Source organism: Apodemus sylvaticus, chromosome 6 (genome assembly GCF_947179515.1).
Source record: "Apodemus sylvaticus chromosome 6, mApoSyl1.1, whole genome shotgun sequence".
NCBI classification, from domain to species: domain Eukaryota; kingdom Metazoa; phylum Chordata; class Mammalia; order Rodentia; family Muridae; genus Apodemus; species Apodemus sylvaticus.
Genome location: NC_067477.1, coordinates 37,526,346 through 37,552,996, shown reverse-complemented (window position 1 = coordinate 37,552,996; position 26,651 = coordinate 37,526,346). Strand labels below are relative to the sequence as shown.

Here is a 26,651-nt window from a genome sequence, read left to right as displayed (position 1 = left end):
TATTGCTGTATTCCTAGCCCATGGCTAGTATACAGCTGGCACTCAACAGATGTTTGCTGACCAAAAGATGAAACACTGTGCCTACAATAATACACATTATCCCTTAGCAGAAGGCTGCTGAAAAGGCCGCCAAAGGGATCCAGAGAATGGTGACACCAGGGAGTGATTTATGAGTCTGCCGTCCATACCCTGGGGGCTCCCTGAGAATCACCAGGGATCAGTCTCTGCATGGGGGACTGTGGGGCACCCATCTGTGCTCCTGGAGAGAGTTCAAAATGGCACTGGGAGGCAGGAGCCAGGAGTTCAGGGGACCTTGGGTGAGAGTTGGGGACAGCCAAGGCCCTGGCAGTATAACGAAGAATCTGCTCCCTGCCCATGGGAACCCAGAGTCCTGGGTATGACGGAGATGCCATGGAGACTGACGCATAGGCCACTGTCCAGACCTCACAGTCTCTCACTAGAGACTTTAGGCTTCAGCAAAGAGAGTAGCTTCTTCATTGGAGAAAGAAGAAAGGGAGAGGAAATTGACTGGGCTCCCAGAGAGACGGGCAGGGTCTGTGGTTACTGATGGAAACCTGGAGAAGCGTACAAACTACATCACTCTTTCAACAGTCCCGGAGTGTCTGCCAAGGCCAAGAACTTAGCCTGACCTCCCAGATGAGGTGTCTGTCTAGAACCTTTCTTCTGGATGGGACAGAGCCACCCAGAGTAGGACAGGGATGTGGGGGAGGGGTGAGATAAAGAGAGGGCCTTACCACTAGTGTGCTTGAGCTGGTCTTGAGCATCAGCTCTGAGAGGAGCGTGACAATTTCCGTTTCCAAACATGAAACACTAATAGAGCCCAGGCCTGCCTGCACTGGAGCCCGTGCCTGCCCTCAACACAGACGGTTACTGTAAATCCGATCTTTTCAATGTTCTGGCATTTCCTGGTTCATTTCCTTTAGTTTTGCTTTTCTATTTAGTAAGTCCTGATGCTCAGTGTGTAGCCTGCTGTGATGCTTGAAGAGGCTTTCTCACCCAGTGCTTGGCGCCGCCAGCTGGCACACGGAAGGTGCCTCTCAAGTGCCGTGCTCACTCGGCATTCTCTTGGAAATGCCAGGCTGTCTTGTTTCTACTAATCTGATAAGGACAGGGATGGGTTCCAGCTTTGATCATGCAGAGCTGAGTTTTAAGCAGAAGGGCACTAAGAGGAGAGCCCTGAGGGAAGGTGATACTCTGGCGGTGAGGACAGTTTGTCCCATACCTATAGCTATACTTCTATCCTACTACTTGACTTAGATCTCGTGGGGACCCACACTTCACTTCCATGGTGAAAGGTCCCTCCTTTACAAGGTCCATGAGCTCACCCATTCAGGACCCTCTGAAGCCAGGCAAGACAGATATCAGAGCTGATAGGATTGTGGCAGATTCAAACCTGTCAAATCGGTGAAGGGACTCCTTAGCAGTGTCCTAGCCCGTCTTTTCACTGTGTATGGGGAGGGGGAGATCTATTTGTTGATCCATTTACTCATCAACCGGTGTTTGTTAGGTGCCCTGCACAGGTTGCCTGATGACATGGCCCGGCCTCAGGGAGCTTATATATTAACAAGTGTTAGCAAGAGGGTTAAAGCTGACAGAGACATCTACGCTTTCTCTGATACACAAAGAGAGCATATTTTTAGGAGGATAGGCAGAGGTGTGCAAAGATATTCATTCATGTATTATTATATAGATTTGTATTTCTCTCTCTGCCACGGGGCAGAGAGGATGCCAACATATCACCCAAAAGACAGAAGGGCTCAGGGATTCATAGATATGGCTTTGCCGGTAGGTATTGGCTCTTGATACTAATATCAAGAGATTCAGTGGAGGGCAGATAGAAGGGGATCTGGTGGGGTAGCCCCTTACCTTGGCAGTGTCCTTTCCTGACCATGATGTAGCCGGGATCACACTCGCAGTGGTACGAGCCTTCTGTGTTGCTGCATCGCCCACCACTGCACACCCCAGGCTGCTCACACTCATCTATATCTGCAAACACATAGGATGGTCCTGAGTTAAAGCCAGTCCTGGATGGGAGTGGGGCAGGGGGCCTGAAGCATCCTTTCCAGAGGCCATGGACAAAACTGCTTAGGCAAGGAAGACACATCTGCTGCAATCTGATTGCTTGAAGGGATTCCTAGGTCATCTCTTAGACTGGTCAGAGACTCGGGGGCCCCTTGAGTTCTTTCTCCCTGGGATGGCTACTTCTAGGGCCCATGGGAGCCCTTGCAGCTTTCTTCTCCTGATGTACGAGCTGGGCTTGAGGTCAGGCATCAATCCATGATTGATCCAAGGGGCCAAAGGTTCCCCCCGCCCTAGCACTAGTACAGTAGCTACTGAGTCTACCACTAAGAGTCTTAAGCATTGACCTTCTTAGAAAGACAGGGAGCACTGCAGGCAGCCAGGGATCTGTAAAGCATTGTTTATATCATTATCCAAAGTACACCGATACCCCACAATGGCTCTAAAGCCCGGGCTTGGTCAGTCACCCCTCCCCCATTCATCCCCTTCCTCCGCTCCTTGCTGCCTCTAGATCTACTAGGTGTTGGCTCACACGCCTGGCCCCAGCCCTGCTGTATTTGCCCACACTCATCAGTATCATCTTTTTTGTTGTTTTGTTTTGGTTTTTTTTTGGTTTTGTTTTTCAAGACAAGAGTTTCTTGGGGGTAGCCCTGGCTGTCCTGGAGCTCAGCTCTGTAGACCAGACAGTCCTTGAACTCATAGAGATTCACCTGCCTCTGCCTCCCAAGTGCTGGGATTAAAGGTGTTCACTACCACCACCCAGTCCTTGGTATAATCTCAGCGATGATAGATTCCCATGAGTCCAGCTTCCAAATCTCTGTTCATACACAAGCCTCTGCTGGGAGTGTCTCTCCCTTCCTGGTGACCAGCAGATTCCCAGTCTGGGTTCAAACCGTGCCTCAGTGTCCCAGCTCTGCTCTGTGACTACTCCCCAGCCATCATGACCCCTCTCTAGCACAGGTTCAAACACTTCACAGCGTCCTTGTACAGACTGAACCAAGGCGGAGAGATGAGCAAAGGGCCTGGATAGCAGCCAGCACAGAAGGGCTGCTGGCTAGCATCGCTCCAGCATAAACCTTCCCCTGGAACCCAGTGTGCTTCCGCAGCAGCAATCCTACCTACAGCACTCCAGTTCTCAAAGGAGCCTCTGGCAGAGCTGCCTCGTGCACCCTCCTCTGCCCCCCTGGAGATCCTGGCCTTCAGTACAGGCAGACCCAAGAACCTTCCTGGGAACAACTCCTCGGGGAGTTCAGAAACAGCTGTGCGAGCTCCAGGAAGCTCTACCGCCAACGGAGAAGAAAGGGGAAGGAACTCATGGGCAGAGAGAAAAGCAGAAACCTAATGAGAATAACATGGCTGAAGCCAGCAACGCTGCCTAGGCGCTGGGGAAAGCGGTCTGTAGAGAAAAGTAGAAATGGAGACATGGGTTCTTAAGACCCATGCAAAGACAGACGGGCTGGATAAAGCACCCTGGAAAAGGTAACATAAAATGTACTGCGCAACATCCTTGCGGCATAATAAAACCACAATGCATGAAAAATAAAGCCAAAGGGGGCCAGCGATGGCTCAGTGGGGAAGAGTTTGCCACCCAGGCCTGGAAACCTGAGTTTGATCTCCAGAACCCACCTGAGGATGGAGGGGAGAACCCACTCCTCAAAGCTGTCCCCTGGCCTCCACCACATGGACACCTTAACACGCATAAAACAGATGCGATGTTACAGAATATACAAGCCGCACTGTAAAAGCTACAAGAAAAAAGGAGCAGCCACTCTGGAAAACTATGGGAAAAAGATGGGAGTAGATAAACAATTCACAGATGAGGAAACCCCAAGGCCAAAGCACAAAGAGATACACTTTCTAGAAGGTACGTAATTATGCAATCTCGTACTTAAATTTTTAACAGATGATTTATACTTCTACTTAAATTAACCTAAAACCTATAATAATTTACAACCATTAATTTATACATATAAATCAATACTAGATTAAAGTAATGAAACACTGCTTCGTGAGACTGGCAAAATTTAGGATGTGGATGAGAAATTGGATTAGGTCCTTCAAGTGACGGCCTATCCCCAGTGGTAGAAGCACTTCGGCTGACCTCTGGTTCTTCCGCTCTATAGCTGTCGGGGCTGGTAGAGACCTCTGGACACCAGGCTGGCCCGGGACAGAACCTCTTGTCTAGGCCTGGCAATACATTGCCTGTAGCCTTTAATTTGCCCAGGGCCAGCTCCCAGGTTCCATCTGCAGAGAGCAGCGCCTCTGACCACAGCACCTACGACCGTTTGCTAACGCCCGGAAAGCCCCCGTCCCGTCCCCTGCCTTTCCCTTGGCTCTGCCACACTGCTGTCCGCGTCACCTCCGCCCCGACAGCCAGTCCCAGACAACAGAACCTTAACGAACTTGGCGCTAGAGTCACTTCACAGACTGGCCTCACCTACTCCCACTTCTGCTAACAAGCCCATATTCCAGTCACCCTGACTTCATTATTCCCACAGCACGCAATACAGGCCTATGCAGAAATGGATGCCTTTCCCTGGACTACCTGCTCCCTCCATTCCAGCTGCTGCTCGAAGAGGATCACGGGAAGCAAGCCACGCCCCGGAATGGGCGTGACTTCGCGTCTGTCCATTGCCGCTCTAACTAGGTGTAATGTTCGAAGCCTTTCAACTTTCGAAGCTTCATCTGGCAAGGCGTTAAGGTGGGAATGAGATCCACGGGGTTGGAATGGTATGTAACAAGGCGCCGAGAGTGGCTCTTGGTATAAGCGCTCATTAAATGGGAGCTGTTCATATTCACCCCGGCTCAAGTACCTGCTCACGGAAACCTTCCCAAATTCTCCATGTCAGTTGCTTGCTCATCTAGCTCCTGCAGGGTCATTATAACTCTTGCTCGTTTAGATGAGTGTCCTCCGAGTTCAGCACAGGGCCAGGTACTTAGCCACTCAGTCAGAACCCGAGTACCCACTGGGTACTCATGACCAGGTTCCCTCACCTTCCTGTTAGGTTGGGCTTCTCTACCTCCCTTCCTCACATAGTGAAATGAGAGGACTTGGATGGCTTTGGATTCTAAAGGCCAGATCCTTGGAATCTGATTTTGGGGAGGCTCTGACAAAGAAAGGATTGCTCTATGGCCATCAGGGAAACCTATGACCGTGGTCAAGGCGCAGACTAGCTCCAGAAGTGTGAGCCCCAAACACAGGCAGTGAAATTCTCAAGGTGAAAAATTCACGCAGCTGAGTGGAAGACGCTTCCTTATTTCTTCGTGAACATACTAATAAACAATATACAGGAACATTCTAAGCTACAAAAGGGTTTGTACAGTGTGCTGGCTAGTTTTGTCAACTTGACATAAGCTAAAGCCATCAGAGAGGAGGGAAGCCTCAGTTGAGAAAAACCCCTCTGTAATCAAGCTGTAGGCAAGACTGTAGGGCATTTCTTAATTGGTGATTTATGGGGAGGGGCTATCTCTTATGGGTGGTACCATCTCTGGGTTGGTGGTCCTGGGTTCTATAAGAAAGCAGACTGTGCAAACCATGGAGACCAATTCAGTAAGCAGCACGCCTCCATGGACCCTGCATCAGCTCCTGCCTCCCAGTTCCTGCCCTGTTTGAGTTCCTGTCTTGGGTTCCCTCAGAGGACTGCGATTCAGGATATGTGAGCCAAAAACCCCTTTCCTCCCCAGGTTCCTTTGGGTCTTGGTGTTTCATCACAGCAATAGTAACCCTAGCTAAGTCACATAGGAAGCATGCTTACCAGGAGTTGCCTCTCTGTGGCCAAGACCTTCCTGAGAAAGATCAAGGCCTGCAGGTATCCCACTGCTGGGCATCGGAACTCTTCTCCCAAATGCACACATGTCCCTTGATCTGCTGAGCGTCCCCATGGGTGACCTTCATTCTCTTAAAGGAAAGCTTCCTTGTCACCTTAATCCTGGCTTTCAGTCTTAATCCTGGTCTCTGACCAACTCTTGGCCCTAGCCACAATTCCTTGAGGCCATTGCAAACACTGCTATTTTCTGTATTCTTCTTCCTCCTTACGATCCCAGCATAGTCTCAACTGCCTCCCAGATCAAGGCCAGCACTCCATCTCTTTCCCCAAGGCTCTGGTACTCCTCAGTGTTAACACTGTGCATGCCTGGTTCCTCTCCCACCCACACTGTAGGGCCTAGCCAAGAGGTGTTCTCCTATGCCCACTGCAGGTCTAAGGTGGGTGTTGCTCACCTTGGCACTCCTGTGTGTCTCCTAGGGAGGCTAGTGTGTAGCCAGGATAGCAGAGGCAGGAGTAGGAGCCCACACTGTTGACACAGCGCCCTCTTCCTTCACAGGGGTTCCTCAGACACTCATTGTCATCTGACAGGAAGGAAGCAGGGAAGGAGGTCATGGAGGACAGTGTGCCTTTCTCTGGGGACACCTGCCACCAAACTGTCCTCCCTAGAGGATGGTGCTGTGTGGCATTGAAGGGGTGAGGGAATAGAGGAGGGAGAGGCAGAGATGAGAGTCTCCAAGACTGACAGCTACAGGCCAACCTGCTGGGGCCTCTTAGGAGCTAGGAGTCCTTAGTGATGACCCTCTCCCTGTCCATTGTCACCTCCCCTCAGCAATCCCACAACCACTTCCTTTCTCCTTCACAGCCTGGCATATCCTAAGTTGACATCTAGTTAGTTGTGTCCACAGAGAGTGTTTTAAGCTAACCAACCAGGCCACACTATTTGGATCTTGTGCAGCCTGAACTCGTGACTGCGTCCCCACACTCTGTTCCTATTTGCTCCCACCATTCAGCAGGCCCAGGGCACCCTGTAAATACCGGTGCAGTAGTCCTGGCTAGGGTGTAGCCGGTAGCCAGGGCTGCAGACACATCTGTATCCATTTGGGAGGGTCACACAAGTCCCGGGGCCACAGATGTTGGAGGATCCAGCAAAACATGGATCAAAGCCTGTGGAGATGGAACAGGTAGAGGTTACAGCAGAGTGGAGCATGCGTGAAGGCAGTGGAGCACGGTGAGGCTCAGTGGCCTCAGAAGCCCACTAGAAGCCCACCCACCCTTAGTAGGCCCTCTCATGCCAACAGATAAAATGGCCTCATAAGACTCGTGGGACACTGCCTGGTCTCTGGGCCCATTTGAGTACATCCTCCTGACAGAGACCTGATGGATTCTAGTAACCCATATTCCCTACAAATGACCTCCTCGCCCACACACTCAACCTAAATGTGGGCATAGCTCTTACCCAAAGAACAAGTGCTGCCTACCTCTGGAAACTTTGCCCATCTTCCCATAGACTGGCAGACAGAGATAAGGACTAGGTTATACAGATTGAAGAAGCTAGCTTATTAATTTTGAACCTCTAATATTAGGGAAGTACTTAACACTTATGATAAGTAAATGAATGAATGAATGAGTGAATGAGTGAATGAGTAAATGAGCCAATAAACCAACCAGGGAACACTGCTTTCATCTGTGTCTGCCCTGTTGTCTTATTCTGTGGGCATTCCTAGGGCTCCCTTCCCTGCCCCCGCCACTCTGAGAGAATCCAAAAGCATCTACAGAGTAGGTCAGAAGTAGCCCAGTCTGATACACAGAGGGCTTTACAGCATTGCTAATCGGCACTGAACTGGATGCCCACAGTGGCCTGTGTACAAGGTCACCTTCTCCCTACCCTGGTTCCAAGTTTGTACTAGCAGTCCCCAGCCAGATTCCAAATGTCCACTCAGTGAGGCTGGAAGAGGCAGAATCTGGATCAGACAAAAGACTGGAGATGCTGCTGCTGGTGGCCCTGTCACCTGCACAGCTGAGGGCCACTGCAGGGGCTGGGACAGCCTGGCTTCACTGTTCTGCGGCCCCTCCTCCAGGAATATTTCAGCGGTCAGTCTCGGCACTCCCTGGTTGAGCCCGTGTACGCAGCCCTTCCTGCCTACTTGGAAGGAGAGGCTCCCTGGAGTCTCAGAGGACTTACTCAGAATCCTGGGAAAGGTCAATGGAGAACTCTAGGGGAAAGCCACGCCCCCATCCCACCTGCAGTGGGCAGCAGGCTTTCTCCTCTCCCTGGAGGAAATCCAAAGAGCTCTAGCCATCCTGGACTTCTACTCAAGGTGACCCTCCAGCTAAGAGCACAGCTAGCCCCCAGAGAGGGCAGGCAGGAGGGCTCACCATGCACAGAGAACAATGGCGACGATACTACACAACGGCTGCCTTGCTTCTACTGAACCAAGCCCTCAGACAATGAACAGAGGGAGTCAGATACCAGCTCCGGACACTTAAACAACCTTGTGCAATATAATTCTGTCCCTTCTCCCCAAATACCCCTCCCATGGGCAGATGGCAGTCACTGCCAGGGTCCTCACCGATTCAGCCCCCTCTTGCCTCCTACTCTATGAACTCCATTCTTCAACAAGTTCCCCCTTTCCCCAAGATGCTCCAAAAAGATGCATGGCTTCCCTGGGGTTCTCTGGATAGGACCATCCCCCACAAGAGGGCATTAGTGCCCAGGCAGGACCTCTGTCTTTACTAGGTAGGCTTTGTGCCCTCTGTAAGAGCAAGCCAGAACCACTACTAGGTCAGAGTTGCTGGAGACTATTTATCTGGTTGAGGAAGTAAAAAGGAAATTCCACTCCCAGACCTGCCCTGAACTTTGGTTCTGGGCAACCACATCTCCCAGAAGTGGGAGCAAAGAGCCTCCAAAGGCTACCGCAGCTACCTGGGGGACTGTGTGTCACCAGGACATCGCTGGAGGGAATCACGTGCTCTTCTGCTGGACTCTCTGGAATGCCCTGTCCAGGCAAAGATGGTGCTGGTCTTTCAGTGGCATCCCCTGGAGAGGACAGAGGGAAGGAAACAGAGTCCATTGGCTGGCAGTGGCCCCTCAATGTTCCCCGATGGTCAGACTTTCAGAACCAAAAGTGTCACCTAGGGCTCCCACCATTTAGCCGCTCTTTCGGCATATCTGCTCTCCTCCCCTCATAGTAGAAGAACCTGAGGAATGTAGAAATGGCTACGTATCTAAGCTTGCTGGAGACAGAGTTGCTGCACCCCCATTTCCCGATGCCGAATTGAACAGTCCTTTGCTTTCATTTGTACTGCATCTTGCAGCTGACAAAATGTTGCTGCAGACACAGCACCCAGTTGGGAGGCAGCAGGTATCCTGTTCACATCATCAGGGGAAGGTCGGCATCCTTGACTCTGAGCTCAGCTCTAGTGAGAGGTCAGCTCAGGGTCTGGAGGTAGGATGAGGCCCCTGGAGGAAAGAGTCCTGAGGCCCTGCCAAGCCACCACTTCAGCTTGGGCTTCCTCTTTGCCCTGATTTATGTGCGGAATGGCCTGAGTAGCATGGTGAGATTAAGAAAGAGTTTGGTCAAGAGGAAAATGTCCACAAAGCATTATGGGATCTTTTCCTAACCTCACAATCCCTTAGGGAACTAGGGGTCCCACATCAAAGCACCACACCACCTCTGATTTGCACCTAAGGGTCAGTTTATGGGTAGTCATTCCATGACTAAACTAATGTCTCTCCTATTTCTTGCCCTTGGGAGCTTCTAGGAGAAGGAACTCACCTGGTACCCGGGCAGGTAGGTGGGGAGCACTGGTTGTGATCTGCGCAGAAATGAAGGTTATTTGGGGGGCTCATCTGCTCCTCCTAGGATGTAGTTCTTCCTCACTTACCCCATCTCCTTCCTGTTCAATTCTCTCAGCGAGCAAGCTTTTTGCTGCTGGCGTGTATTCTCTAAGTATTTTCTATCCCCAATCTTAACTGATCAGTGCCACTTCCTTATCAGTTACAGCGGTTAAATGTGTGTCCTGTACCAGCTCAGTGTTGGCCGCACAGCGGAAACATTAGCACGTATCAAGGCTCCGATCCTCATGTTACAGAGATGGAGTAACAGAGATGAACTAGATCATCCTGGGCCACAAAGCCAGTGTGTCGAAGCCAGAAGCCATAGCCACAATGAGTGTCGCTCTCCACAGCTGTGGATAGAGACAGACGGGGCACAGGAAGCACAGGAGAAATGCCAGTGGACAGAAAGGCACTGGGACATTGCTGGGGCTGGAGACGCATGGCAGAAGCTTTGGACAGTGCTGGGTTCTTTGTTTGTTTGTTTGCTTTCTTTTTGTTTTGTTTTGTTTTGTTTCCAAGACAGGGTTTCTCTGTGTAGCCCTGGCTGTCCTGGAACTCACTCTGTAGACAAGGCTGGCCTCTAACTCAGAGATCCGCCAGCCTCTGCCTCCCAAGTGCTGGGTCTGAAGGTGTGAGGCACCACACTAGGTTTCAGCACATCATTCTTAAGCAGGAAAGCAAGGTTACTGGAGAAGCAGGGCACGGAGACAGCTTAGCAGGAGCTGAGTGGGAACCAGCGGACTGGAGAAGGAGAAAGCAGATCAGTCTTCTGGAGGTGCTTGGAGGTGCTCAGTCTTGGATGCCCACAGGCATTCTGGGACCAGGGAAGAGGACCAGATGCTTTTTCCTCGGGGGAAATGGTTTGAGATACAGCTACACCTCTGCTTTCCCATGGGCTCCTCCCAGAGGACGCATGTTAAATAAAGTCAGAAAACATGCCAGACTCAGCTTTAGCTTTCATGCACAGTGCTCAGGTTTGAGTGGCAGCCAGGGCTAACTACACAGTCAAATGGCTCCTCGATTCAACTCTGTGACCTGTGAGTAAAATGCGCTATGCGGTCCATCCTCCTCCTCTTCTGCTCTCGTGAGACTATGCCTGGAGTCTGTGTCACTCTCCAGTTACCCTAATCCAGTGCCCTGGCGGGAAGGCTCACTCACCTGAATAGCACCGGAGTCACCTGGGAAGAGAAGACAAGATGAGCTCCAGGAGGGGAGGCAGCAGCCTTTGCTCTCCAAGTCGTCGGTCTGTCAGACTGCTCACAGCCTGCCCTCCTCCCTACGTCCCCAGCAAGGTGAGCAACACCAAGACTGCAACTCTTTTTACCTGCCTCAGCCTGCCAACTCCCTTTTGGGACTGACTACCCCAGAAACCCAAAGCTGGAGAGCCTTATAGGTAGCTCAGCTCACCTCTCAGTTGGGGAAAGGAAGTCCCCTGCATTCCTTCCAGGTGTCCAGTGACAGGAGTCCTCATCCCCCACCCACCATCCCCGTGAGACCGATTATAGACCTCCTCCCTCCTGGGGCCCTGATCACATGAGCTCCCACCATCCTCTCTGCTGGGCCGTGCACTAAGGGAGAAGGTCTAGGAAGGGAATGAGTTGCCTCTGACTGGGCTGCTGTCCTGCATCCATGGCCACTGAGTTTGTTCCTCACTTCCATGTCCCAGATTCTTGGCCATCTCCTAGTTTTCTTGAGCCTACCAACTCCCTGACTGGTCTCCTGTACTGGTGACCTGGGCATGACCCCATTGTTTTCTGGAGCACTGGCTAGAGACCTCCAATACAAGCTCTTTCTAGCCCACATATCCTGAGCTTCAGGCATCTGAGTTGGAGTTACTGTTCTAAACCTAAGGCCCAGGGCAAGGACCTGGTAAGGAAAAGAGGAACCTTAGGTGTCTCCCCCAGCTCAGATACCTTTGTCAGGAAGGGTCTCAGCCTCAGTCCAGGTGGCGATGGCTTCCCGGAGTGGTTGCCTCTCTGCTGCCCCAGGTGGGGGTCCACTGCTCTGCTGTGTCTGTTCCTTTAAGGGGCTAGCCAGCTCCTCCTCCTCGGCTTTCCTCATAGACAGGCGGATGTCTGAGCTTGAGTAGGTGTAGCCATGGCCAGCAGGGCAGATCTCCCTGAAGGCTTCTGCAAAAACCAACAGAAGATTTACTGAGCCATGCTATTGCTGTAAGAAACTAGGGCCTCCTTCCTTCCCTCAAGGGGACAAGACAATTGTGGCTGCAAAGAGAGTCCCAGGTCTGGAATACAGAAGGTAGTCTGGGCTTTCACACTTGAAGGGGTCTACCCAGGCTGGGGAAGTGGTCACTGACTTTGAGGAAGTACCCTGATGGCCAGGGCTGGGCTCGGGGTAGGGTTACCTGTGCCAGGCAGGGGGCACTGTTCACACTTGCTGCCCCAGGCCTTGCCCACGCGGCTGCAGCAGCATATCTGCTTGGTGATCCGATGTACCAAAGGCAGGGTGCAGACGCCAGAGCCCACTGACCGGTAGCAAAGTCCCTGTTGCATGGAGACAGCCTTGTCCGCTGCAACAGACAGGGCATATGGGAATGTGCAAGTAGGAAAAACAAGGACAGAAGGCCGTGGACAGAGGTGTGGTCAGCCGCAGACACGGGGACTAGCCTGGCTCATGTCACAGCCTGGAAGGTCAGGACCTGAGAATGGCGCTGTCCCCACCACCTGCTGCCTTCCAAAGTGTAAAGTGTAGAGTGTGTGCTTCAGGATGAGAGGAGAGCAGAGTGCTCTGAGAGCCACAGGAAGCCTCCCTGGGAAGACGGGATGAGGTGAGGACCAGAGGCGTGCCATAGAGCTTTGAGACAGCGACCTTGTTTGGGCTGTCGTTGTCTTTTGAAGCCATCCATGTGTATGGTGTATATGGTTGCTTAATAATTCAAGTTGAACTGATGCATGGATGGCTCACTTAATTAAACAGCTGAGTACTGAGTCTGGGGCCAGATGTGTAGCTCAGGGGCAGAGTCCTTGCCTAGGACACCTAAAGTCCTAGATTTCATTGCTAGCACTACACACACACACACACACACACACACACACACACACACACATATATATGTATATACACATAGACACTTATACAGACACATAGGCACATATACATGAGACAAAAATAAAAACCCCACCAAGTCCATGAGTCTTGTGGATACAAAAGCTAGTGAATATTGAAAAAAAAAAAAATCTCTTGCTTATCTCAGTGAGAAAAGAGACAACCAACCAGTTTGAAAGAGTCTTAAAGTCTTAAAAGTCAGGCAGTTTTTAAGCACTTGGAAGGCAGAAGCAGAGGCATTTCTGAGTTCAAGGCCAGCCTGGTCTACAGAGTGAGTTTCAGGACAGCCAGGGCTACACAGAGAAACCCTGTCTCAAAAAAAAAAAAAGAGTCTTAAATCTTTAGAGGGATGATCACTGTCAGAGGGCAAAGTGGGGCAAAGGGAGTAATGGTCAAAGTTGAGAATTAATGATTCTGAGGAGCCCTAGTCAGTTCGGTGATCTGCTTCCTGCCAAGCTGAGCTACACGTCTCCCTGGGCTCAGCTTCTCTACCTGTAGAGTAATGTTGGCGCTCCAGCAGGGACTGCAGGCACTTGGCTCTGCCTGGCACGTGTGTCAACACTGAGGAAAAGTGCTCTGGTCCTCTACAGGCTCCACTCGCTCCTCCCCCTACCTTGGGACAATTCCTGACTGAAGGACTGAAGGTCATACCCTGGTCCCATCGATTGGGACAGGGACAGGCACTTGAAGAAGTAAGCCCCATACTGCTTGGCTCATAAGAGTGACACTCTTTAGGAGGTATGGCCTTGTTGGAGGAAGTGTGTCACTGTGGAGGCGGGCTTTGAGTTCTCATATATGTTCAAGCCACGCTCAGTGTGGCCTTCTCTCCCTGCTGCCTGCAGATCAGGATGTAGAAATCATGGCTCCTTTTCCAGCACCTTATCTGCCCGCACACTGCCCCCACCCCATGATGATGATGGACTGAACCTCTGAAACTATAAACTGGCCTCAATGTAATCTTTTCCCTTTATAAGAGTTGCCATGGCCATGGTGTCTCTTCACAGTAACAGAACACTGATTAGGACAGAAGTTTTCTTCACGGGGTCCTGGACAGTAAATTGACCAAGGCATGTAAGCATTGCAAGACCCTGACAAAGGTCAGGAACACACATCCATCAGTCCCTGAGCCCTGCATCCTCAGGTGCAGTCTGCCTTCAGTGGGCACATCCCTTGGACTGCTGTGGGGACAGGCTCTGTGCCTTTGAATCCATCCCAGGGCAGAATATCAGGAAGCTGGAGCAGCCTGCAGAGACTTCATCACTATGGTGGTGGGCAGGAAGCCATCGGCTTGCCTTCTCCATCTGCAGGAGAACGAATCCTTGGAGAGGGGAAAAGGGAGCCATGGGGAGGGAGAGAACATACGGAGTGCCCTGCCTCTCTCCACATTCCTTTATCAGAGTCTTCCCGGCACTTTCATGTCAGAAGTTAAACAAACTCTCTGATAAAGAAACTTTTGTTTAGTTTTGGTTTTCAAGACAAGGTTTTGCTGTGGACCTTTGGCTGGCCTCAGAATCACTCCAGACCAGTTTCCAGAGTGCTGGGGTGGAAGGTGTGCACTGCTCTGCCCAGCCCAATAAATGAAACTTAAGTGGCCTAGAAAATGGAACACTTTAAGGTCCCCCTCGGGGCCTTGATTACATACCATTGCCACCACACACGAACCTACGCGTTCCCCCATCCTCTTACTCTCTGGGCTCTCACTGTCTCCAATCCCTAGAGACATCCAGACCTTTCTTCAGGCCACTACCTCTGGGTGGCAGCATAATCTGGCTCCTCCTATGGCTTCCCCAGACCCAGCAGCAGGCTCTTTGTGGCTAGCCAGAGTTCTCTGTGACCTTGTTCCAGAGGTCGCTCGGGATTGGCTTTACTCTGTTATGGTCAGGCCTTCTTTCATAAGAAAGGCCCCACACAGGCTGTGGTGTCAGCCCTGCTGTCTGGGGTGTGAGGAAGGGCCTGGTATCCTGGGCCTCTCCCAGCTGGAAACCATGGAGGTCACTGGAAACAGAGCTGCCAGGGTTTACAAGGAATGTACAGACATTCACTGTGTAAGGCCACAACTCATGATATGTGTGTATGCATGGTCACAGAGATGCACACACAAAGACCCACAGAGTGATGTAAAGGCATGGGGACGGGGCAGTACCACTCTCCCATAGACAAATGAATGCTCTTCACAAATATCACCTAGGGACTGGAGAGATGACTCAGTGGCTAGGAGCACTGGCCACTCTCCCAGAGGATAAGGGTCTGAATCCCAGCACCCACATGATAGCTGACAACCACCTATAACTCCAGTTTCAGGGGATCTAATGCCCTCTTCTGGCTTCTGTGGACACTGGGCACACCATGCACAGGCATACATGCAAGCAAAACATCCATACACATAATTAAAAAGAAAAAAATCACTTAGCAGCCATGTGACCTGGTTGCTAAACTTGGGTAGTAGATTAATTAGCAGCTACAGCTCACGCAGACACCGCAAAGTGGCAGCATACAGGTTCAAAGACAGTGGGACAGCAAACAGGACAGAAATGATCAGAGAGAAAAACAAAACAAAAACCAGAAAATATGAATTGCAAAAAAAAATTTCAGAAGAGAAGCCAGGAGTTGTAAGTGGGCCTGTAACCTCCAGTGCCAACAGGACACACAGATCAGGCCCAACTCCAAGCTGATAGCAGACACCGGCTCTGGGCATGAGGCCATGAGGTCTGGGGACATTTGCCTTTCGGTCTGGACTGTGCCCCTTGGAGGTTGTCTCTCGCCCCAAGCCCCACCATCACTCACATACACAGCGGCTCCTTGACGGATCCAGCATGAGGCCAGGCCTGCAGGTGCACAGGTAGCTGCCCCTGGTGTTCACGCACTCTGAGTCCTTGCACAGGCCCAGGGTCAGGCACTCATTGATATCTGCAGGGAGTGGAGGGATACCCAGTGGATACCCAGTCAGCCAAGGCCCTTGACTGGGAGGGAGCTGCGCATATTCATGATAGCAACCACTCAACAATGCCAATAAAGTTATTAAGTAGAAAAATTACATACCACTTCACTAACGTAGTAACCATCTTGGTTGGGAAGCTTACATTTATAGAGTGCCTACTGTATGCTGGATACCCTTTTGGGATTTGAATGCGGCACCCCATTTAACCTTATAGGTAGTTTTATCTGCTTCTTATGTCCTCATTTTATAGATGAAGAAAAGCCCCAGGAGTAACTGCCCAGAGTGACTCAGCTCTTGGGGACTCTGGCAAATGCACGGGGATCAAGCAAACCACATTGTCTGGTTGGCGGGTAGCAGACAGGCAGCTAAGTCCCCTCCAGCTAGCTCTCTTCCAAGAGCTCTGGGGCAGTTCTGAAGGGCAAATTGCAGGGAGCTGGAAGCAGGGGCATGGGGAGGCAGTGCTAAAAGGCTGGGAAGAAGGGTGGGGTCAGCAGGAGGGTGTACCCCTGCCATGCACAGGCTGCATGACCTCCTATAACCAGCAGAGGCTCCTGGTCATCCTCGTGTAAGAAAGACAATGGCTTCTTCCTGGTGCCCAAATGTCTTAGGTAGCAAACGGGGAGCTCAAACCCTCATATCATACTCTGGACTCCAAGTGGTAGGGCATCTTAGTGACAGCGCCTCTGCTGGTGACTGTGACTGCTGTGTAAACGCTGATGTGAAGCACTGGGGGAAGAGCTGGTGCTTCCAGAGCAGGGTGTGATTTAGGTAGCCTGGTGGCATCAGAACCACCTGCTCAGTCTCTGGCTTTGAGGAGTTTAGAACAAGAGGAGGCCCCAAAAGATGGGCCCCAAGAGGATACCCTTGAAAGGATCCCCCACGGGGACAGAGGTACCCCAGAGAGGCCGCTGACAGTTGGGAGGGAAGCTGAGCCACACACCTTCAGACTGTGGCCAGACATCTAAATGCAAGCCTGATTTGCCTCCCCGCACTTCAGAAGCTTGAGTTCCCCATCACCTTCTCCAGGCAAGGCCGGAGCATGACATGGTATCCAGGACCCTCCCAGAGCCTATGGACGAGCAGGTAGGTCTCATGAGACATCGTCATCTCCTATGTGCATACAGGCTGTTTGCCCTGTGCCTCGCAGCTGCTTCGGCAAGCCCAAAGCATCCCTTTGCTTGTCCTTCTGCCTGGGAGGTCTGCACCTGCTTTCAGCTGGATGGTTTATGTTCACTGGCCTAGTACTACCTCTTCCAGGAAGCCTTCCTTGATTCTTCCAGCCTAGATTGGGTTCCACTAGGGGAACCCATGCCACCCAATAAAAACCTTCTTTGGTTGTATTTACTAACTAGGTATCTGTTCTCCTGGATTATAGACTGGTTCATACCCACCACTGTGTACTTAGCAACGAGCACAAACTGGCTACAACACTCAGCTTGTGCATACAAATCACACCCCAAACCTATCCATCCTCTTGTTCTTGCCCACTTCAGAGAGATGGGATGGTGCGTGTGGATGAAGAAGCAGGGACCAGGGCACTCTGGGGCTGGAGCTTGGGAACCTGCCCAGACGCTCTGTGGAGGACAGGCAGGGGACTTGCTGAAAGTCTAAGAACGAAAGGCACAGAGTTCTCCTTATACTAAGACTCTGGGTCCACTGTACCCAAGGGAGTTTAAAGCTGGCTTAGGCAGAGCCAGCGACAAGCACTTAGGCCAGGACTAAAACCTTTCTTACCCTAGAGCCAAAATCCCTTCTGTGGCTGGGTACCCCATAGACAAAGAGCCAAGGCTTCCTCTCTCTGAGAAAAACTTCTGAAAGGGGCCTCAGGGACATTTGAGACAATATTATCTTCAACCCAGTTTTATTTAAAGCCATACAGACAGCTTCCCACCCAATTGTTGAAGTCCTCTGAAGGTAAGTGTGCTCCAAGTCCTGCTGACCCTGCCAACTCTAGAGTCACTTACCAACAGCAAGTCAGAGTTCATTATAGCTTCAAAATTAACAAGTCATCACTCAGTCCCTCTCTCTGTCCCAAGGCCTGGGCCCTCTCTGGCCTTTAATGCAGGTCTCCCCTGCCTCAGCTGGCCCGCAGATCAGCCAGTGGGGCTGTCAAGATGGGGTCAGGATTAGGCTTCATGGTCCACCTATCCTTGTCACCTGTGACCCTCTCTTTGTCCCCCGCGTGGTGATCTCAGCTCTCCTGTGGTGGAAAGCCCCCCCCCATCCCCCATTCCTGGGCGACAGCCTGAGAGGTGAGTGACTGTGTAGGGATTCAAACAGAGTGAGTAAGGATGGGTGACCCCAGCCCCTGGGATGTCGCAGCATCGAGTAAGACCTGATGTAAGATAACCAAGGCTGGCCTATCCCACTGAGGGCTTAAACCTGTACAGCAGAGGCCTCCCAGGCAGTGATAGACCGCTCCTGCCTTCTGGGGTGGGTGTTTTCCCAGCATTTGTAGGCATAACTACGCCTCTCTACCCCCTCACCCAGCTCAACCCTGGTTCTGGGTCATCCTTACCTTGGCAGTGGCTGAGGTTCAGTCTCTTATACCCTTGGGGGCACTCCAGCTGGCCATTTTCAATCACTGGGAAGGCTGTGGAATGAAGATATAGACAAGTCTCAAGAGAGAGCCTTTATCTACCAAGCAGTCACATTCTGATTGTCCCGAGTTCCTCAAAACATTTCCCTGGGCAGGTGTTTCATCTTGCGTTCCATAATATCTTTTTGGTCAGTCTTGGTATTTATGTATTTATGTATTTATTTATGTATTTATTTATTTAAAATGGCAATATTGAGGGAATGAAGGAGGCACAGAAAGGCAAGCACATCCTTATATCTGTGTGGAATCTGAAAAGGCAAAACTAGAGGGAAATGGCGGTTACTGGGAGCCATGGTGGGGTTGGGGATAGTTTGGGAGTTGGTAGTCAAAGGGTGTGAATTTCAGGATAGGCAAGATGGCTCAGCAGGTTAAAGCATTCCCTCCAAGCCCAACAGCCTGAGTTCAAGACCCAGGACTCACATGATGGAAAGAGAGAACCGACACCTACAAGTTGTCCTCTGACCTCCACACTCTCATACTGTGGCCCATCCATACCACACATACATATCATACATGAGTACGCACACATACAAGACAAACAAAAAATTAAAGGTATTAATTTCACAAAGGACTGTGGTGGTTTGACTATGCTTGGTCCACAGGAAGTGGCACTGTTAGTAGGTGGGGCCTTGTTGGAGGAAGTGTCTCATTGTGTAGGCGGGCTTTGAGGTCTCTCAGTGCTCAGGCCCCGCCCAGTGCAGAAGAGAGCCTCCTCCTAGCTGCCTGCAGAAGAGTCTTCTCCTGGCTGCCTTTGGATCAAGATGCAGAACTCTTGGCTCCTCCAGCACCGCGTCTGCTTGCACACTGCCATGCTTCTCATCGTAATGATAATGAACTGAACTTCTGAAACTGTAAGCCAGCCCCAATTAAATGTTTGCTTTTATTAAGAGTTGCATTGGTCATGGTGTCTCATTACAGCAATGAAACCCTAACTAAAACAAGGAGTAATAAGTTCAAGAAATCTACTATCCAACATAGCAACTACAACTAATAATGCTTTACATACTTGAAAATCACCAAGAAGAGACTTTAAGAATACTCATTCTTCCCCCAAATAAACACAAAAAATAATTGAGTCAATTAACATGCATATCTAGGCAAAGCAATACACGCATTTTGTGTCTGTCATATGTGTATGTGGGATATGTATATGCCCATGTGATACTAGGGGTGTGTGTCCATGTAGGAGCAGCATAGGCAGAAGTCAGTGTTGAATGTTGTCTTTGATTGATCTCCTCCTTATTCTGGAGACAGAGTGTCTCACTAAACCTGGAACTCATAGTTCAGCTAGGCTGACTGGGCAGTGAGCTCTAGGGGTCTGCCTGTTTGTTTTCACTTGCACAGACTGGGCTTACGAGTTCTCGGTGTTTTTTTTTGTTTGTTTGTTTTGTTTTTTTTACGTACTATGGATCCGAACTCAGGTCTTCACACTTGGGCAAGAAGCAATTCACTGACTGAATCATCTCTTCAGTCCAAACAAGTTAATTAGATTAACTATGGTACAATATATTCTCATTACAAGATATCATGCTGTACATCATTATATGTATATGTGTATGTATATGTATATGTGTATATATATTTTTTCAATTAGAAAAATATTTTTAGAAACTGAAGTGTGGCTTTATACTCATAATTCCAGCACCCAAGAGGCTGAAGCATCAGGACCACTTCAAGTTCAAGGCTAGCCTGAGACAGAGCACAAGACCCTTTCTCACATAACATTATTTTTGGAAATATTAAAAAAGTATTTTCTCGCCAGGCAGTGGTGGCTCATGCCTTTAATCCCAGCACTCAGAAGGCAGAGGCAGATGGATCTTTGAGTTTCATGTCAGTTTGGTCTACAGACTGAGTTCCAGACAGCCAGGGCTACACAGAGAAACCCTGTCTCAAAAAACCTAGACAGACAGACAGAAAGACAGACATAAAAGTCATTTATCGGGCTGGAGAGATGGCTCAGTGGTTAAGAGCACTGACTGCTCTTCGGAAGGTCTTGAGTTCAAATCCCAGCAACCACATGGTGGCTCACAACCATCCGTAACAAGATCTGACTCTGGAGCACCTAAAGACAACTACAGTGTACTTACATGTAATAAATAAATAGATCTTTAAAAAAAGAAAAAGTCATTTATCATCTGAGTTTACAACACATATTATATTAAAATATTATATGTATCATACATTCTACTAATTCTCATTTGCAATGTAAGATATGATCAAATATTATTTATTTTAACTTTAGTTGGAAATGATAATAGATACACAGGAGGGATCTGAATGCTTATTGGCCAACAAGGAAATGATATCAGGATTTTGATGCTAACACACATCCTGCCTTGATTTCACAACATCCTTCTTATGTCACAGAGGCAAAAAGCCCCTATTGATACTAAATAGGAAAAGAAAGCATCTACATTGCTTTAGAGTGGCAGTCCAGTGAGTGTGCCCGCCTCATGCGTTTGATCTCCAGCACTGAGGTGGGGGGAGGGAAGACTGAGCTGATAATTCCTAAGCTAAGAAGTTCCCAATAGTCTATGAGATGGCTCAGTGAGCCAGTGAACTTGCCACCTAACCTGACAACCTGAGTTCAATCCCAGGGAGCCACAGGATTGAAGGAGGGAACTGTTCTCTTGCTCTGTGAGATCCAACGCCCTCTACTGGCCTCTACGGGTCCCTCAGGCACACACACCAACACATGGACCTACAGAGGCATAATTAAAAATAAAACGAAATAATTTTCAAAAAATAATGCAATTTTGCTGGGCGTGGTGGTTCACACCTTAATAAGGAGACAGAGGCAGTCAGATCTCTGTGAGTTCAAAACCACTCTGGTCTAGACCCTTTCTCTTAAAGAGGAGGAGGAGAGGATAAAGAGGAAGAGGAGGAAGAGGAGGAAGAAGAGAAGGAGGAGGAGGAAGGGGGAATGATACTTTCATTCAGTTATACAGACAAGTTTGAGTGTCTTGGTGTTTACATATTTTCAGTGCTGAATATGCAACTCAAGGCCCTAGCACTAAACTAAATTCCCAACTCCTCCTGTTTTCCCTGCCTAGAGGGTTTTTTTTTGGGGGGGGGGTGTCAGGGTCTCTCTGTGTAGCCCAGGACAGATTCAGACTCTATCTCAAACCTGCTTCCCTCTCCCAAATGCTGGAATTCCAAATGTGAGCCAACATGCTTGGCCTACAAACGTTATTCTAAGTGTGTAGCTATTACTTAGTAGCTACTTCTCTAGGCTCTTAGGGCGAGGTTTGTTATCTATGGTAGCAGACAGAACTCTGTGCCTCACATCTTCTCCTTGGCCAGTTGGCTTTTGCCCTGCATGGCAGGCCATGTGTGATGGGTCGATGACAGGTCATTATAAGAAGCGCTGCCGTTATGCCTTCCCCAATAGCTTATGATTACGTCATTAGTAGTTTCTCGAGACCACAGGTTCTTAGCAGGCATTTTCTAGAGTCAGTCACGCCTCTGGCCTCTGCTTTAGTTAAACGCCAGGCAACAAACAAGTGCAGGAAACAGAACAATGGGAACCACAGGAATTGTAACATGACAAGAGTCAAACCCAGGGAGATGCCAGCTGCCTGAAAACCCCATCCCAGGGCGTGTCGCAAGCCAAGCAAGACGTGTGACCGGCTGGCATATGGACAGATCAAGTGAGGACAATTGCAAAGCGTAATGTTTCCTTTGCTACTAAAAAAAAAAAAAAATAAGTTGAAGTTCTAATGTTTTGCTGACATGGTCCATCTTGTCTGAGGTTCTGAGTGTGGGTTCTGAAGCACTGGGGGTGAGGCACAGGGGTGGAGGTGAATCTTGGGCCTCGGGCCTGGTGGCGGGAGGGAGCGAGACTGAGTCCACACTGTCAGGAGAAACTTGGAACACTGGCTGATTGGATGCAGGCAGCAGGCATTACAAAGAGCAGAAAGTGGGAAAGAATGCTGCAGAGTATTTGCCGGGGACTGAGGAGCCAAGTTAGCGTTTGTCTGATGCTTGAGTAACAAGGACACCGGGCCACACTGTCCCATCTGTTTCTCACAACAGTGACTGTCAGGAAGGTTTCTAATCCCCACTTTACAGAGCTGGAAAGCACAGCTCGGGGAGGTAAGGAGGCTGGTGGGAACCAAGTCAAGGTCGAATGAAGGAGGAGGAGGAAGAGAAATATGCGAGAAGGGGACCTTCTCCGCAGGTTTCAATATTGCCAGAGGCCAGGGCAGCATCACCTCCCAGACGTCCAGAGGGATCAGATCTTTGCTTTCTGGCCCGCTGGGAGAGGAGGGGCGAGCGCTTGGCTAGAGCTAAGAACAAGAAGAGCACCAGCCACTGGAATCTGGAGAAAACCATGAGAGCTAGGCCGCATACGCTGAGAGGACCTGGCTACAGTCACACAGAAGCCCAGGCTCCCTTCACAATGGAGTTTCTGCTGTGTAATGAGACTTTACTCTCACTGGGTTGAAGAGAAAAAAATACCGGATTAGCACTGTTTCCCGAAGACCAGCTTCTAGAGAAAAAACTAAACTAAATTCCCAACTCCTCTTGCCTTTCCTGCCTCCACGTCAAACTAAGTATTTTCATACCTTTCCGAAGTCTTCCAGAATAACTCAGAAGAGATTTCCCAACCAAGTCTAGCATCAATTTCGAAGAACCTGAACAGAGAGGCCCTGGCTGCAGTCTCTCTTCCTTCAGCTGCTGCGACTCCCAAGGAGGCCTCAACAAAAACTAACTGCTAGAGGCAGGTTTTGGCCCTGGTTCCCCAAGCAGAGCTTAGGAGGAGACAGTGAAGACATGTCTGGCCACAGGGCTATTTCCACTACCCTCCTGATCTCGGCCATCATGACAAGGTGCCCACAACAGGGACATATGGAGGGTCCCTGATGCACAATACCCTTCCCCAGAGAACAGACTCATATTGGCCATGGGAGGCCGAGCTTGGATTTCTGAGCTGGCTGGAGCCTTGGCCCACAATTGCACACCTCAGGCTGGTGGGTATGCTGAGGTGAAATATCACTCTCTGGTAGAAATGGTGTGGGAGCCTAGGGTGACCAGGGCAGCCAGGGCAGCCGGGCACACCACTAATTCCTGACTTGGTTTGGAGCACATTTCCTATTCTCTTTCAGCCTGTAGTTCTTCATTTGTAGAAGTGGAGATAGAAACTTAGTTTGCAGGAATAGAGTGCCGTGAAGATTTGCTTTGCTGAAACAATGCATGCTGGTCAGAACCTCCCACAACTGGCCCAATCCAAGGAGTTAGCGACCCCACTTCCTTCCTGCTGTGTCCTTCTCCTCTCTTCCCCTCCCTCTCCCCCTCCCTTTCCCTTCCTTTGCCCTCCCTCCCCTAACTCTGGTTCCCTGTTCTCCCCTCCATCCTCTCCCCCACCTCCTTTCCTCCCTGCCCTCCCCCATCTCCTCCCTCCCTCCCCTCCCCCATATCCTCCCTCTCCCCCTCCCCTCTCTCATTCCCTCCTCTCCCTCTCCTCCCTTCCCTCCCTCTTCCTCTCCCCCTCTTTCCCTTCCCTCCCTTCCCACACCCTTTCTTTTTTTCTTCCCCCTTTCTATTTCCTTCCTTTCTCTCTACACCCCATCCTTCCTTTCTTCTCTCCTTCCCTCCTGTCCTTCTCTTGTCCCTCCTCTTCCCCTTAAGTTGCTTTTAATTGCAGTGTTTTCTCACAGCAACAGAAGAGTAACCGATGCAGATGATGGCAAGCTCTTCCTGTGGAACTACAGCAAGCTCTAAGTGACCATGTGAGCCCCTCAACACTCTAGCCGCTACATGTTAGCAGTGGTCATCCTGCCCAGGTAGTACTGTCTCTTTGGTCAAGAACCACAGGACCTCTCAATGAGCATGGACATTTCCCTCAAAGACAGCCCCCATCTGTTTCCTCAGAGAGGCAGGAGGGCCAATGTCACCACAGATAGCAAGTTAGAGAGAGCTCTGCGCAGACCCTGGCTCACACAGAGTTCACCCATGCTCCAGCCCTTCCTGGAGCAGACCAGAGATGCCACATGTCATGGCCCCCACCCCTGCAAGACAGGGAGGGAGCTAAGCTTGGGACACAATTCCCAGATGCCTTCAAATCCCTTGGAAGAAACTTGCAGAACACCACCCAGCCAGAAACAATACTTTCTCATCTTGACAGGATTTCAATAAGTTCCATTTCACTAGGGCAGGCGATTGTGTCTCAACCCAGGTCGTGGAGAATAAGAAAACTCTATTCCAATACAACTGCTCCCCAGGCTGAGGCCCTCTAGTGTAGCGAATGCCTGAGCTGGAGCACCAGAAACCCACCCGCACACAGTGAATTACAGGAGGCCAGAAGCAGCAGTCAGGAAAAGACCTACAGGGCTTGGTATCCTGAACTAAGAATATGGAACTCCATGACAACTAGAAGCATCATTAGGACCAGCACAATACAAAGGCCTACTAAAGGCACTAAACAGTTGCTAATGGTGGCAAGGACAATGGCAATATATCATTGCTGCTGTGACTTGTCTTAAGGCTCTCCGCCCTAACCTCTCCTGGAACCCTGACAGACCCAACTTTCCCCAGGACTGACGTCACAGAACTACCCGCACATGCTCCTTATGGGACAAGGCTTTTGCTCTGTGACTTGCCAATAAATCTTCAACCACGCACATGCGTACTCATCCTCTCAGCTACTGCCCCACCTCCAAAACACCTGTCCTTGGTAGGTATACCTCTTGCAGGGAGGAGGGGGGGTACCTCCAGGCACAACGTAGTTAAAACTGGACACCTGCAGCTTTTAGTAAATGGCGCCCCCTCACATTTGACTTGAGCCCTGCTTTCCTGAAACATTTACCCTTTGGGGTTTTTGTTTTTGTTTTCTCCTTAGGAAACAGCCTACCTTCTTCTATATGAGGCGCCTCCATTAACTCTCAGGCCCGAGTTACATGCTGTCAACCTGCCTGCCTGCCAGTTTCTGTGTGCATGGTCTTTCACACACAAGTACCTCAGAAAATACAAGGCTGACGTGCAGACTCTTAGAATGACCTGACCTTCCAGTTTAGTCACCTAGGCTTGTCTGTCTCAGGCAGGCCCCGGCCTCCTCAGGATGATAAACTCTGGGCCAGCCAAGGCTCAGACATTCTAGCCTCATTGGCCCTCACTCTGCAGTCTTAGACAAGGTCTTCAGCCTTCTTGGAGCTGAGTTTCTCCATCTGTTAAATGGGCTTCAAGATCCTCAACTTGTGCTTGTATGAATTAAACAACACGTTGCAGGTAAAGAGACAGACAGCTCAGCAAGTGGCAGGCAATCTTGTTCACAAGACACTGCGTTTCTGGAAGGACAGAGGGACAGAGTCTGCAGTCCCTGGAGAACAAGGGAGGGGGCCTGGGTTCTGAGGTAAACTCATTCCAGGCTGGGCAGATGGAAAGACAATCTCGTGGCAAACAGCTGGAGCCCACCACTGCAGGTCTGGAGCCAAGTGCCAGCTCCACCCGTTCCAGCAAAGGGGCCTTGGGGTTGACACAGACAGTTCCAAGCCTGATGAGGCAGCTGCCAACTTTCCTGTTAACCCAGATGTCTGTCTTATATGGAAACTCAAAAATATGGCCTCAATCAAAGTGGCTCTTGAGAGCGGTGTGTTCCCAGATTCTGGCAGGACACCAAAGAGACTCTGGGCTGGGGCCTTTACGAACTCCCAAGGGGTCAGAAAGGCAAGGGTTGGGCTAAACCCCAGAGGTCACTGGGGGACATTCTGTATCCTTCAGTCTGAGGGAGGGGATCCCCAGTGGGTCTAGAATGACTTCTGGAGCCATCTTCTTGAGGAATGGGGCTCTGAAATTCTTCTGGAAGAAAAGAGAGTTGTCTGTGCCATTGGAGCTAAGCCCTTTTGCTATTAGAAACAGTGGCATTCTAGTGACTAAATTCAACAGTCTGACTCAAAACCTTGAAAGACCAATATGACCTGGGGGAAGCCATGAATTCAGGTGGGTCCTAGGCTGACCGTTGCTCCCATTGTGACTTGATTCTGCTGGGGAAGACAAAGTTTTGCCCAAGAGACACAGTTCCATTTTATCAGAGGAGAAATAATAGCGAAGCCATTAAGGCTGAGAATGTTCTAGAATCCAGAAGTTCTGCTTTTCTTGCCGAGCAGCCCCCAAACTTCTTTTGTCCCCCAATGCTCACACAGTAGCTCGTTTGTCATGCCTACTTAAAGAAACACCCCTGCCAGCCCTGGGGTAAGGCACGCAGTTAGATGTCCTGGCAAACTGTCAGCACAAACAAGGCTCCCTAATGCGGTGCCCCTTCCCCGTGCAGCGCCCAGCTACGCTTTCATGTCTCTGAAATGTTTATGTTGCCCTGGTCTTTTGTTATTTCTTTCTCAGTATGCTGGAAAGTTTGCCATTCCAGGGTCTGCACCCTGGTGCCCATCTCGCTGAGCTGTGCCAAGCACT

The 26,651-nt window shown here is 50.2% G+C and overlaps 1 protein-coding gene across 3 annotated transcripts in view; it reads right to left on the bottom strand.

Moving 5' to 3' along the window:
- Ltbp2 (latent transforming growth factor beta binding protein 2) overlaps positions 1-26,651 on the bottom strand; it is a 90,856-nt gene that overhangs the window by 13,991 nt on the left and 50,214 nt on the right. For all 3 annotated transcript variants that reach the window (XM_052185415.1, XM_052185413.1, XM_052185414.1), the window contains exons 9-18: positions 18,165-18,239; positions 15,493-15,615; positions 12,008-12,172; positions 11,559-11,774; positions 10,804-10,823; positions 9,584-9,623; positions 8,731-8,844; positions 6,843-6,971; positions 6,260-6,388; positions 1,888-2,007 (exon numbers count right to left, since the gene is read on the bottom strand). In XM_052185415.1, coding sequence (XP_052041375.1) covers positions 1,888-2,007; positions 6,260-6,388; positions 6,843-6,971; positions 8,731-8,844; positions 9,584-9,623; positions 10,804-10,823; positions 11,559-11,774; positions 12,008-12,172; positions 15,493-15,615; positions 18,165-18,239 — 1,131 coding nt within the window. The remainder of the gene's footprint in view (positions 1-1,887; positions 2,008-6,259; positions 6,389-6,842; positions 6,972-8,730; positions 8,845-9,583; positions 9,624-10,803; positions 10,824-11,558; positions 11,775-12,007; positions 12,173-15,492; positions 15,616-18,164; positions 18,240-26,651) is intronic.